Genomic DNA, 15,057 nt, shown 5'->3' on the forward strand with positions numbered 1-15,057 from the left:
TTGAGATACAAAAAGTAAAATAAATACATAAATAAAAATAAATAAATAAATAAATAAATATAATAATTTCCCATCCCATTTTTGCAATCATCATTCGTATTATGTTGTGGTGTGTGTTCTAGTCATAATCCCAACATTGGGAGGACCAAATGTCCCCACAAAGATAGTAAAATGTGAAACATTTGAGATGCAGAAAGTTTTCTGTGATGGATAATAGGTTTAGGGTTAGTGAGAGGATAGACACAGTTTGTGTACAGTATAAAAATCATTTGGATTGTTTCATCCTTACATTTGGATTTATCTATCTATACCAATGCCCAATTTAAAGTCTGCAGCCCAAATAAAACCAAGTTGCTATTTCCTGCATTTGGTAGTATAACGCACGTCAAAATAAAATGACAAAATTAAATAGGTTAGATTTTTTTAATAAAGCTTTTTTGTGTATATATAATAAACATGTTTGACCTGATTTTTATTTGTGTTCATCCAGTCTAAGTTGCCTTTATTTTCACTTCTCAGTATTTCGTCACAACATGGCGACGCACTCAGATGCCAGGCTCGATTTAAAAACTGAAAACACACAGGTACTGTAACGTTACCTCAACCTGCTCACTGTTGAACATTTATTTCAGATATAACATCATTAACATGTCTAACGCTATGAAAGATTTGCTATACGGACAGGAAATGAACCTGTCGCCATAAATGTGTGTTATTTACGAAGGAAGTAGCTTTAGCCCGCTAACCAGCAGACAAGCCAACTTAAAAAAGAAAACACTTTCAACTTACGCTATCAGAATATCAAGGCTAACCATTGCGATTTACAATAGCAAGCAACGTGTTTTACTTTTAGCGCTGACATACGAGTGACGGTATTGATTTTATTTTGCATCAGTTATAAGATAAAAAAATGTGTTGAATGCACGCGCATGTGTGTGTTGAACAGGGTAAATGTGGAGTTAGCGAGTTAGCCTGAGGTTTACAGCTTTACTGATTTCACGACAGTATTATTTTTGGTGTTAACATTTTATCTGAGTGTTGATATCTTTAGTAAATAGGTATTTTAAACTCTCAACCCAGAGAAATTGATGAATATGAGGCTCGTTTGCCACTCATTTAGGGGTTTGGCTTGCCATAAGATTTAACATCATCTTATTAATTATCTATACAAATAAACAATATGACTGCTAGTATGTGTTAGGAAAGCAACGTATGCTTAAATACATGCTTGACTTTTTAATAATTTCATATTGATAAATTTGTGGTGTATAAAGTAATGGCCAGTGTTGACGCATTTTCTGTTGCACAGATTATTAGTTGGCACGTGCTTTGAATAAATGTCTCGTTTGTTCATGTTTTAACCCGTTCCGTCTAATTTTGTTTGTTCTGATTATAATATAACTCTGGCTGTGGCTCAAAGTCAACCCCTTGTGAGGTGAGCTTCTTTTCAGACGTGTGAGATGCCCCCAAAATGCTGCCTATGTAGGGAGTTCACTGGGATTTGAGACAGCCAGATTCGCGTGTGGCTGCTCTCAGTGTGCAGCACGTGTTCATCTGTCTGTTCCTGAATATACTGAGAGTTTGTTTGCACTTGGCTGTTTGCAATAAAAATCTTGGCCAATGTACTAGAACAGGCATCTTTATATTGGATGTGCAATATGTTACTTAAATCAACTTAAATTCAGCGAGTCAGTGGTTAATGTCACTGTTTAATTCATCTCAAAGGTTTATTTATTTTTTTTGTTTGTTTTGCATTTACACCATCAGGGCACTAAAGTCATGGAGGAAATCATCGGGGTCTGCGGTTTAGAGGCCAGAGGACTCGTTGAAGGGAGCAGTTCACCTCTGGATGTAGAGACTCCATCCCAGGATAACATGGTAGATTTTGTGGGCCTGGTGAGCAGTGAGGAGGAAAGAGGGGAGACGCCAGGCAGGGAAGATAGCAACCCAGACCCCCTCGATGGGGACTTGGATCCTAACGCTGAAAAAACCAAGGACCATAAATCCTTCGGTTAGTATTCACCATTAAAGGAATGGTCCAGGTTTAATGCAATAAATAAACAAGGCGCCAAATGACTTTAAGTCATACATTTTTTTTAAAAAAAGTTGTGATAGGATGACTTGTTTTAAAGGGGTCATGAACTGGCTTTTAAAATTTTATTATATTTATATTGTTGTCTGAGGTCAACTTATGGCGTTCGCTTGTGGCGCTTTTCCACTGCATAGTACGGTACGGTTTGGCGCAGTACGCTTCGACTCGGAGCGGAACAGTTCGGTTCCCTTTGCGTTTCCACTGCAGTAGTACCCCTTCAAAGTGTGTGGGACTGATCGTTATTTGCGCGCGCCTCTACTGCCATGACATCATCTTAAAAGCGCCACATTTTCAAACCCACAACACAGGAACAATGGAGACTATCGAGGGGATGGTGTTCCTGATTCTCGGTATGTGGTTGTTTTTAACTGCTAGATGGAAAAATGTGTTTAAAATGAGGCTGATGGCAGCAAAACAAAAATACTGCTAAAAAGTGTCTCGTGTCGCAAATCCAATGACGCTAGTAGTGACGCTGGTAGTGACGATTCTGTCTGACCAATCAGTGATCTGCAGTGTTTCACGTCACATTTTAGTACCGGTACGGTACGCTTGGAACCTCAACAGACCAGGTACCATTTAAAGCGTCCTGAAGCGAACCGTACTGTACCGTACCATGCAGTGGAAAAGCACCACAAGTGAGCCGTACCGAACCGTACCGTACTATGCAGTGGAAAAGCGCCTTTGGTTTTTACATTCAAAAACATCAAAATTAAGTAATAGGCTATTTTGTACCCTAGTTTTGAGCCTAGCTCAAAAATGCTCGGTTTTTATGGGCGTCTCGCACTGAAGACTTAGAAGTAAACGCCCACTGCTGTGAGTGGATAACAGTTTTGCATATTATAATGAGTTTCAACTCACCCGTCGATGCACTTGGGGGAAATTGTTTTGAAAACGTCCAATGTTGTAAAATGGCGACCGAAATGATTCGACCATACATGTTTGACCCAGAGTCCGTGTGTTGCACCATTCCTGTCAGATCCAATATAGACGGCACAGCACCGTTCTTTACTCTTAATCGGTCTGCAAATCCAGTCTTGTTTACAAAACAATCCTCAGTGAAATGAAGCGAACAAATGGACAATGTTTTACCCTCATCAGCTGGAACGTCATTAAAAATAAAGTTGATCCATGCAGTCCTATTGGAATCCAGAGGAAGCTTATGCAGCGACTGTCTTCTTCCACAACCAGGCACTGCACAATATTCTGTATTGCTCGGTAGCTCGATCCGGTTTGTCATCACGATGTAAGCTTATGTTATTTAGCTATGCGTGTAATGCTCGAATCGGTGGCTAAACGGCGGTGTCAATAAAAGCTTTTATTGAACTAACAAGGCTGTTTTCAGTTCTGAAACGTACAGGATATTCTTATAATATAATGACCTCTTGGATGTCAAAAGCTCAAGGAAAATTAGATTTTTCAGTTCATAATCCATTTAACAGGTTATTCTATGCATTATTCTTCCCTTGTTGTCATAGGCAAAGAGGTTTTGTTGCTGATGCAGGCGCTTCATACTTTAGCCACCCCAGAAGAGAAACTTGCTGCCCTTTGTAAGAAATATGCAGACCTGGTATGTATTCGGGGTTAGAAAAATGATATTGCTCAACAATACATATTTCGTAATTAATGTCTTTACAGAGAGGCTTCACTTAGAAAACAAAATTTGCAATCCAAACATGCATGATTTATTTTCTTCCTTCATTGAAGACAAAAGGAAATATTCAAAAGAAGCTGCTCTTTTTTTTCCCCTTCATACAACAAAGCTACACAAAGTATTATACAATTCATGTAGTATGAAATGGTATAAGTGATGCGCTGAAATGCATTTTTTTAGTGAAAAAAAATTTAGGTTTTAATTTAGCTGAAAACTGAAAATAAAGGTTTGGTAATTAAATTTGGTCAATTGTGTAAATACATTTATGGATTTGGCAGATTATTTTATCCAAAGTGACTTGCTTTTTAGGGCCCGTATACACCGGGACGAATATCAGCGCGCGTTATTTGTCAGCGTTTTTCAACGCGTTTTTTGTGTTCACACCCAAGCGATTTTCGCTGACGATGAGTCGAGTGAACATGCAAATTCATTCTCTGACATTAGATGGTGCCAATTTGCTCTGCAATACCACTCCACATCAGTTTTCTTTTATCAAGATGTTTGTAGTCCCTGTCGTTTGTCATATAGTTCTTTGTTTTAGCACCAACGAGAACAGCAGCTCTACATTCATCTTGCCTTGCATCTTCCTCGTCTTATTTCTTCCTGGCTGTGTAGACGGCGATGCTACTTGGCATATATCTTCTTCGCCGTTGCATATGTGTGCTTGGCAAGACCGTTTTGTGTTTGAGCACCCCAAGTTGTGTTTTACCGTAACTTCAGGAGCTCCAAACACGTGAGCAAAAGCGGCAATCTCATTGGTTGGATAGTTTTTGACGCAGCGCGTCAAACTAAAAAAACGAACCAGAGGCGTTTTTTTTTTTTTTTAAATGATGCTTTTACATGTGGTGTTTTTCTGTGCGTTCACACTAGACGCGAATAGAGCGTTAAATTTGCGCCTGACACGTCTAGTTTGATGCTTGACCACTTTGTGTTAATTTGCGTGTCAAGAGTGAAACTGACGCGCGTAAAAACAAAAGTTTGACGCCTCATTCGCGCCGCAGGAATTTTTTTACGTGCGTAACGGATCTTTGCATTGACTTAACATTGAAATCATTCGCACCTGACATGCTATTCGCGTCCGGTGTGAACGCACCATTACGCGGTGTGCGCACACTCACATTGGCGCCCTTTGTTTAGTCAACGAGGCGTTAAATGTCGTCGAATAACGCATGCGAAATTCGTCCCGGTGTGAACAGGCCTTAAGGTATACTTTTTTTTTATCAGTTCATGCATTCCCTAGGGATCGAACCCAAGACTTTGGCATTGCTAGCACCATGCTTTAATTAAAGGAATCTTTTAATTGAATTTGGTGTAGTGTTCAGGGTATCGTGATCTCTCGTGATAAATTAGAAACAATTTTTTTTAGTAAAGTTTTTTTTAACTAAACTAAAAAGTTGGTCTTTACTAGTCGTCTTAATATTTTAGGCGACCAATACCTAAGTATTATTTTTGGTCCACGTTGCTGACATGTTTTGCTTCTTCAGCTTTTCCTCATTGTGTGCATGAAATAGATGTTGAAACAGCTGAATATTTTGGGTTGCTGAAATTTCAGTGGATGTCTAAATACTAATGTGTCTTCCTGTGACAGCTGGAGGAGAGTCGCAGCATGCAAAAACAGGTGAAGGTGTTGCAGAAGAAGCAGAACCAGGTGCTGAAGGAGAAGATCCACCTGCAGAGCGAGCACAGCAAGGCTGTCCTGGCACGCAGCAAACTGGAGAGTCTTTGCAGGGAGCTTCAGCGCCATAACAAGACCCTAAAGGTAAAGCCACCAGAGGTCATACACAATTGATTTAAAGATTCATGTTGGCCTTAAGGCTGGGACACACCAAGCCTACGGTCAGTGAGGATCTGTCTGGCTAGTTTTTGCGGTGTGTTCCACACGTTCGCTTTCGTCGGGCTCAAGTTGGCGACAGTTTGTCCGATTCACCATGTTGAAATCTGCGTTGGGCCAATTGGTGAGTGGGAACTCTGATTGGCAGTTCAGTTTATCGAACGAGTCAGTGCACTAGAATTAAAGGCCAACTGAAGTGCCTTGGAACGTGCAGTTTTGTATGATGCATTGATGTAATTTCCACTGAAAGGGGAAGCTAAGGTGGGACATATTGAATGGCTCCTCCCCCTTTTCAAATAGCAAATAGCGTTTAGTTTACCTCACAGACGGAAAGTCATACTTGACAGCACCATGTAGGTGAATACGAGTGCTGATGATATGTTGGATTCAATAGTAGAGGTGTGAATACTCCTTAATCTTGTATTTGGGTCAAAAATGGGCATCCATAGAAATGAATGGGAAAACTGTAATTTAGAGCATTCTAAAATAAGCCAAAATAAGACACCAGGTGACAGCAAAGTCACTTCATCTTTAGGTTTTAACTCTAAGAACTTATTGAATGATATTTTAATGTAGTTAAAAAAATAAAAATAAGCATAATTTACATAGAAAATATGGCACTTTTTGAAGTAAATAGATTCACCCCCAAAATATAAACCATAAATGGAAAGACAAAACTTTATCGAAGACAGTGATGTAACATTTATAATAAACAAAAATTAGGATCACACCTGAGTCCTCTGTGCCCACATTTGTCCACAATTACAGGATTAAGGGCTACAAAGTGAATAGGGTTTGAGGGTTAAGCGCAGCTTTTTGGTCCAGACGCAGATGACACTAAGCGACAACACCGTTGGTTTTTGAAATTGCTAGTTCTTTGAAGTCAGCTTGGTGTGTCCCGGGCTTAAGTTTAACCAGATAACCATTGTGATAACAGGAGGAGAACGCTCAGCGGTTCAGGGAGTACGAGGAGCGGCGCAAGGAGGCGACGTTGCACTTTCAGATGACGCTCAATGAGATTGAGGCCCAGATGGAGCAGCACAACTTGCATAACAGCAAACTGCGGCAGGAGAACATGGAGCTGGCTGAGAAACTCAAGAAGCTCATTGAGCAGTACGAGCTCCGGGAGGAGGTGAGACAACATCTGTCAAATATGTAAAATGACACTTGCTCTGGTTAAGTCCTCAGAGAATTATGAGGTGCAGAGGTTTAATTTGCTCTGTACTTTGTAAATGTTGAGGTGTTTATTCATTCATATTGCTTCTGAGAAATGACAGTTTAGTAGTCATGGCTGGTTGGGTTGGTGGACACGTGACAGCCAAGAATATTTGCTGCTGTTTCATTTCATGGTTTTACATTATATTTGCTTAATTCTAATCGTGTTCCTCAGACATGCAGTGTCCTCAGAGATGTTTTGCATGTTGAGCTCTTTCCAAATGTGCAACCTCAAATCAAATCATTATGAAGCAGCTGGTTCACTGAATAAACACATAATCACATTTACGCGTAATGTACATTACCGTTTATTTAATGTTTTTGGAAGAAGTTTCTTATGCCCACTAGGGAGCATTTATTTGATCGAAAATAAATACAGTAAAAACATTAATATTGTCCAAAATATTCTTTGCAACATTTATAATAAGAACCATTATTAATAAAGCAGACAATTAGCGTGCCGTATTAGAATGTCTGAGGGATCATGTGGCACTGAAGACTGGAGTAATCATGATATAAATTCAGCTTTGCTGTCACAGGAATAAATGTCATTTTAAGGTGTATTAAAATGATAAAAGTTATTTTAAAATCTAATAATATATTTATCGCAATATTACGCAGCAGCCAAACTAAAAGTTCCAAACTTTTAACAGGTAGTGCATATGATCACTTTATCAGGCTTTAATGTAGATTCAGAAACTTTTTAGTTTATCAAATAAAAAGAATATTTTAAAATGTGTCATGGTGTTCCAGGCTTGGCAAGGGAACATGATATGCCAAAATTCACATCAATTGACCATCAGCGTGTGCCCTCTATAGTTTCGTTACTGAACTAGATATTTGCACTATGAATCAGTGTGTTTATGATTGCAATAAATTAAAAATATAGATGCAAGCAGAAATTAACAGGGTTCAAGTGTTTTAAGCACATGCAAAAAAAGGATAACATTTTATTTAGCAAGCCTGTAACCACCTACATTATAGATGGAAAAGACCGTTTACAGCAAATACGGGCAATTCACTAAGTTTTTTTTAACAGTTATAGTGCCACCTATGGTCCGATCTCATTTGCTTACTCGATTTCGCTCTTGAACCCCTAAAAATCTATACAAAAACAATAGTTTCAGTGCATTGCATTTGAACCCCTAATTATACTAGTTTAACAACAAATACTAGTTTGCAGGATCAAGCAGCATAATGGACTGTTTTTCTATAGCTCAAATATCTAGAAATGGATGGCACCGGAATTCTTGCACATCTTTTGAAGATTTTTTGATGTTTTGAAGAATAACGTGAACGTGACATTTGTCTTTACCCAGCACATCGACAAAGTGTTCAAACACAAGGAACTGCAACAGCAGCTGGTGGATGCTAAACTCCAGCGGACGGCTGAACTGATGCGAGAGGTGGAGGAGAAACAGCAGAGAGAAAGAGAGTTTGTGAGTATCCTTGTAATAATCCTAATCCTGTTTTTGAGCTGGGCTTAATCCTGAAGGATTGGTACTTCAAACCAATGAGATCTATGATATGTGGGTAAAGCTATCCTTTAGCATTTCTATTCATAACAATGGCAGTTGCTTTGTTGGCGTGAAACCACTTGAAGTATGGCAGTGTTTCCCCTACCATTGTTTTATGGGGGCGGGCCACCCCCCCTAAAATGCTGATGAAATCCAGTCATAAAAAAGGAATTTACAATTTACTGTATATTTTCGGGGAATAGATAGAAAGCGATTAGTACACTTGAAATCAAATCGCGATAGACTAGTGTGTGTTAATATTAAACCACAAAGCCTATTTAAATACGAATCCTGCTTGCCTTGTTCCGTGTGAATGAATAGTGCAGCCGACGCAAAGTTTCATTTATCAAACACACACACACACTGAAGCACGTGTGACGCTTGTGCTGTTTTTTTGCCTATATGAAGACAGAAATGCATGAACTTCCTCTCCAGGCTCTAGATCTACTCTGAAAGTCACTTTGTGATCATTTAACCACTTCATTTGAGAAACTATCAACAAAGACACAGGAACTCAAAAGGTCTTCGCGGCAACCTGTCAAAATAAAAGTTTGGTTTAACTTGACAGAAATATATTACTTTTGTACAGTAGAATTTAGATATGTCATAATGTAATAATACACTAACACTGATTCAAATAAATGTTTTAAACAAAACTGAATTTAAGGAATAATCCATGTTTTAATTTTAACACTAAAGCTCATTTTGCAGCACATTATTTTAAAAAAAGTTTATGATAAATTATAAAATTTGTGTTTTATGGCTTCATTTTATTACCAGCAAAAACACAACACAGAATTAGTGAGGAATTTTTTTCATGTATATATTTTTTTTCTTAAATGTTCATAATACATTATTTGAATTAATTAGACGTGCTTTGATTGCCAAAAAATTACATGCCCGCTCCGCAACACTAGCAGGTGTCATATATGACATGTATACCAATTTTAAGTGGATAAAAGCTTAATAACTTGGTGGGCTTATAACTTTGGATAAAAGCGTCAGCTAAATGAATAAATGTAATGTATACAAAATTGTGCACGCAAAAAGCCACCTCTTATACTGTATTATGCGTGATACTCAACTGGATTTTCTTCCTTTTCATTCTTTTTTGCACTTGAATGGACAAATACACACACAAATATCAAAATATTTCTGTAACAGCCGGTTATGTCTTGAGTGAACATAAACAGTTGATAAAGAAAACACGTGTAACAGTATATTGGGTCCATGCAGCTCTTAAAGTGACAGCAGCCTCAAATTCCTGCTATCGTCTCTATAATAACGTTATCAAACAACAAAAGACAATATTCACTCTCTGTTCTTGACTGAGTAACTTTTATAACCATATTTGTAATGTACATTTCATTTATAAAATTAGTTTTATTTTACATTTGAACAGTTTCTGTACCTGAATACCTTCAAATCTTAAAACTCTTTTTTCGTTAGTGTTCACTTGTCTTTTAATAATGCTTGAAATTAGGTAGGCTAGTTGTTTTTGCTATGATATTTTTAAACCGTAGGCCAAAGTTCCTTGTGGAAGTGTTCTTTAGACTTGATTTTTGTTCATGGTATTGCAATAAGACTTAGAATAAATCTGAATGATATCCGAGTTCTTTATTACAATCAAAATTGGGTATATATTAGAATTGGAATCGATGAACAGAATCGGAATTGTTAAAATTAAAACGATACCCAACCCTACTGATCACTCTTGACTCCAGGAAAATTGTCATCATAATGCTGATTGGTTGATCTATACTCTCTGTTCAGCTTCTGAAGGATGCGACTGAGTCGAGACATAAATGTGAGCTGATGAAGGAGCAGGAGCATCAGTTAAAGCAGCAGCTCACTCTGTACATGGACAAGTTTGAGGAGTTTCAGACCACCCTCGCTAAAAGCAACGAGGTCTTCACCACCTTCCGACAGGAGATGGAGAAAGTGAGTGTGGAGGAATTGTGAAGTCTCAGCAGAAGTCTCTTGTGCTCACCAAGGCTGCATTTATTTGATAAAAATACAGTAAAAACAGTAATATTCTCAAATAATATTTCAATTTATAGGCTTCAATGTCACATGATGTTTGGAAATCATTCTATTGTGATGATTTGTTGCTCAAGAAACATTTCTTATTATCAGTGATGAAAACAGTTGAGATACTTTATTTTGTGAAAACTGCTACATTTTAATTTATTTCTACATTTTCACATTATTCCAAACATAAAGCTTTTGGACAATGACATAATAAGTACTTATTGTTTAAAAGACAATCAAAGAAAAGCTTGAAAAATATGATGTTATAATTATCTGTATGGAAAGGTTTGCATAACAATTTTATTTTCTGTGACTGATCAGATGACAAAGAAGATCAAGAAGCTTGAGAAGGAGACCACGCTATGGAGGACCAAATGGGAGACTAACAACCAGACTCTACTGCAGATGGCAGAAGAGGTGAGACGGATAACGGAGCTGTTGTCTTTGTTTTTCTTTTAATTACCATATCATAAACTGCGAAGCAGTGGAGTCTCAAGAGAAGCCTGTTATCACGGTATATTTTTCTGTTGATAAATTAAAACCGGGTACATTTAGCAATATATATCGGGGGCTAATTTCCACATACATAGATCTGCGTATATTAATTGAAGCAAGGGTGATGAGTCACTTTTTTTATTTTAACATTTAAATTAGGGCTGTGCAAAAGTTATTGCGATTAATCGCATCCAAAATAAAAGTCTGTGTTTACATAATATATTTGTGTGCGCTGTATATAATTATTTTGTATATATAAATACCTATGCATGCATGTATATATTTAAGAATTATTTGCGCTTAAATTCTGTATATATTTATAAATACATAATCTATATTATATAAATATAAATATTTTATATATGAATAACGCATTTTCTTAAATATATACATGCATGTGTGTGTATTTATATATACAAAATAATTATATACAGCACACACAAATATATTATGTAAACACAGACTTTTATTTTGGATGCGATTAATCGCAATTAACTTTTGCACAGCCCTAATTTAAATACGTCATTTCGTATTAGTGATCAAAGATGAGTTTTAAGGGATAGAATTATTAACTACAGGGGGATGTTTTTAAAAGTTTATATTATGTTCACCAAGGCTCCATTATTAAATCAGAAATACAGTAAAAACAGAAATAATGTGAAATATTGTTACAATTTTAAATAAAATGTAATTTATTCCTGTGATGTCCTGTCACACGATCCTTCGGAAATCATTGATATGCTGATTTATTTATTTATTTATTTTTTATCAATGTTGAAAACATTTGTGGTGAGTGTTTATGTGGGAAATTTTTTGATGAACAGAAAGTTCAAAAGAGCTGCGTATATTTGTAATGAATTGATTTGATCTTTTGCAACATTGTAAATGTTTACGGTCCATTTTGATCAAGTTAATGTGCGCTTGCTGATTGCTGAAATTGCTACTTTCATTTGTCTCGTAGAAAACAGTGCGAGACAAGAATTACAAGGCCCTCCAAGGCAAACTGGAGCGTCTGGAGAAGCTTTGCAGGGCCCTGCAGAGAGAACGCAACGACCTGAACCAGAAACTCCTGGCCCTTCAGGGCCCAGCGAAAGATCCCGAGGAAGAAGGTACAGGGCCTCCTGACCCCCAGCCACAGGAGATGGAGAGAGAGGTGGAGGGAGAGCTGGAGGGTTTGGTGCCTGAAACAGAGAAACTTGGGCTTCAGCCTGAGGAATCAGGCACCACCTCATCCAGACAACTCATCGACGGCTGAGCCTGGCCTTCTGGTGCCCTTTCTTTTCTTTTTTTTCTTTTCTTTGTGGAGGTATATATTTTTGTCTAACAATTATTATCATAAAATTTGCGAGAAAGCAGGACATTAGTGAAGACGCTGACTGCTCTATACGTTGGTAATCGAGCACTTTTTACTCCCTGTTTTCTATCACATTGTATTTTCGTAGGAAATGGTCATGTGGTCCAAGACGGCCACCATGCAGCTTTGTTTCGTATGTATTTTTTTTTTCTTTTTTTCTCCACCCCCGCCTCCCCCCAATCTGTTTCCAGCCCTTTCCTGTTCAGCTGTGCTGTGGTTGCACATCTTTCGTTTCTCTATAATAAAATGTAGCTCTTCGCTCTGACCTCTAGAATCTGAATAAATCATTTTAGATGCATATAACGTTTAATATCGCTATTTTAAAATAACAGTACATAGTCAACTAGCCAGTCCAGCTCTAGATGACCAGATAACATTGAGACTGGAGAAACAGGGCATTAATAATAGAGAGATACATTAACACACACTTACCTTCTCATTGGCACTTTGAGGCAGAGCCAAGACTTGTCCATAACAAGTCACGCTTCTATTGCTTTGACTAAAATGGACATGAAATGGACTTTAAAGGAAGATGCATGTCTTATAAATAAGAGGGGGGTCAAGACTTCTCACCGCCTGTGGCTGGTTTTCATATGAGAATCTGATTAAGGGCTAGTTTGGCTTTGAAAAAGGCTGCTACATCTCTAACAATTATGTGAAATACTTGGACAGGGTCAAACAGTCTCACTGAAAGTTCTACGGTAGGGACTTTTTTTGTTGTATGACAGATGAAGAGAAACGCATTACCAACAGAAAATGTAAAATGCCACATGCATTTATATTACATTTAAAATTCACTTCAACTTTGCAAACCCTTTTATTTAAAGGGATACTCCATGTTTTTTTTTTTTTTGGAAATAGGCCCATTTTACAACTCCCCCAGAGTTAAACAGTTGAGTTTACCGTTTTCGAATCCATTCAGTCGATTTTCTGATATTTAGAAGAATGTCGCTAACTAGACAGTTTCTGGTCTCATTGAAAGTATATTTTTTTCCTACTATGGAAGTCAATGAGATCAGAAACTGTCTGGTTACTGATATTCTTCTGAATATCAGAAAATTGGCTGAATATATTCAACTAAAACTCAACTGTTAAACTCTGGGGGAGTGGTAAAAAAAGTGGAGTATCCCTTTAAGAAACAGGGTAGGTTTTATTGAATCAGGGTATTCAAGCCACTTCAACCTAGTAGGATGTTTGTTTTTTATTAATTGGTTGATTTTTTTTTTTTTTTCCTTTGCAAAAATCTCTTTTTAATACTTAATACCTACTAATAGATTTTTTGAATAATGGCATATTGTTTGCTGAAAGAGCGAGATTATGTGAGAATCTCCTTCCTTTGGTTTGTTTTATTATCCTGATTCTCCTGTTGATTAGTCCTAATTATTTTGTTTTAATTTGGATTTTCTTTCTTTCTGTTAAAAGGGTATTTCATCCAAATATCATTTATTTATTTGCCCTCATGTCTGTCTAAACCTGTTTGACACATTTTTTTTTTTCTTTCAAAGATTTTCAACTGTTTTTGTCCATATAATGAAAGTTAATGATTGACTTGCATTGTATGGACACAAAAAAATTAAAAACCTTTTGTCAAAGGTTTGGAATAACATGAGGGTGAGTATGTGAGTAATCATGATTACTTTTTTTTTTTTTTTGCCTGTCTGAAATGGACAGGTCACAATTTTTTACTCAAACTTGACGCAAAACTTTCTCATGTTAAAAGGGGCCTTGACACATTTGATGCTGAATATTCTGAATGTGATTCTCTTTTTTTGGACTTTCTAATTAACAATAAAATGTCTGTTATTCAATTCTAAAATGTTCTGAAGAGCTGCAAACATTCTGAATATTGCCAATGTGAAACTATATGTCGAGAACTGAACTTATGAATGTAGAAGTTGCCAATTTCCTGTCTAAACAAACAGCCTCACAGACTTTTAAGATATGGGTTGCATTTTTCAAAAAAATCGTGAGCTAAATTGAGTTTTGCGATCTACATAGGCTTACGATGCCTTTGGGAAACGCAGCACTGGTCATCATCACGTCGATGGACACAGGGTCTAGAAACACTTGCCTCTTCAGGTCCATTATAACATCGAGCTCTGTTCATGTTCTGATCTGAACCTCAAACTAACCAGTACATTCCTCAACACTGAATCCAACAAAACTCATACAGCATTTTCATTCAGTGTGCTTTGAACATGATATTAATCTACTTTTAGCTGAACTAACCACATAAGGTGTTTTTTTGTATGTTAATGGATGAATGCAGACACATAAGTTAGAAGGGCAAGCTGTTTTCGGGAAAAAAAAAAAAAAATGGGCTGACAGGTCTGAATGTGTTCAACTTGCCAAACTGTAAAACTCAACAATGGAAAGCTAGATCTTCACCAGCTTCCATCACTTTGTTTTTGTTTTCTATATAAAAATCCTGCTTTTTTTTCTTTATCTAATCTCAAATTTTGGATGAGAATGTTGATTTTTATAATAAGAACAGCACTTGATTTGTGTGGATTTCCTTGATGCAAGTTTTCGCCTCAGTCAAATATTTTTCTCTCATCTGCAGAAGTCTGTGAACTATTATTTTGAGACATACATCTGTATTTGGGGTCATGCTCATTCTAAATTTTTGGAGGTGTTGGTAGTCATCTGTATCTCTACTGCATTTTTATTTTTTTGGCACTGCAGATTCTCAGGTTATGCAATAAATCTACCTCTTCAGGTAAGACATACTGTGAAAGAAGCTCAAGAGAGCTTTTCTTTCTCCCCCAGCTCAGCCCGTGACCCCTCTGAGAATGTACAACGCTCTTGTAGTTCTGTCTTGCTTTTCAATAAAACATTTTGTAGAATCTTCCTTAGTCATGTCTTGTTTCA

The 15,057-nt window shown here is 37.1% G+C and overlaps 1 protein-coding gene across 2 annotated transcripts; it reads left to right on the forward strand.

Moving 5' to 3' along the window:
• The first annotated feature begins 495 nt into the window (after nt 1-495).
• On the forward strand, nt 496-15,034 carry txlng (taxilin gamma). Of its 2 annotated transcripts, none has more exons than XM_039657569.2 (9): nt 496-584; nt 1,768-2,011; nt 3,568-3,659; nt 5,332-5,502; nt 6,512-6,706; nt 8,109-8,228; nt 10,080-10,247; nt 10,659-10,754; nt 11,794-15,034. In XM_039657569.2, exons 1-9 carry the CDS (start codon nt 534-536, stop codon nt 12,085-12,087), a joined length of 1,431 nt encoding a protein of 476 aa, XP_039513503.2. In that variant the 5' UTR covers nt 496-533; the 3' UTR covers nt 12,088-15,034. The 2 variants fall into 2 exon arrangements, with proteins under 2 accessions (XP_039513503.2, XP_088981169.1); XM_089125043.1 differs by lacking the exon at nt 496-584 and adding an exon at nt 731-872.
• The last annotated feature ends 23 nt before the right edge of the window (nt 15,035-15,057 follow it).

Source organism: Pimephales promelas, chromosome 21, assembly GCF_988280905.1.
Source record: "Pimephales promelas chromosome 21, fPimPro1.hap1.1, whole genome shotgun sequence".
Taxonomy (NCBI): domain Eukaryota; kingdom Metazoa; phylum Chordata; class Actinopteri; order Cypriniformes; family Leuciscidae; genus Pimephales; species Pimephales promelas.

What these genes read in the sequence shown, in the direction of transcription:
- txlng (XM_039657569.2), top strand. Translation starts at nt 534, where the DNA reads ATGGCGACGCACTCAGATGCCAGGCTCGATTTAAAAACTGAAAACACA. An exon ending in GTAAGAAATATGCAGACCTG is followed by an intron (nt 3,660 to 5,331) that starts GTATGTATTCGG and finishes TTCCTGTGACAG; the next exon opens with CTGGAGGAGAGTCGCAGCAT. An exon ending in GCCATAACAAGACCCTAAAG is followed by an intron (nt 5,503 to 6,511) that starts GTAAAGCCACCA and finishes TTGTGATAACAG; the next exon opens with GAGGAGAACGCTCAGCGGTT.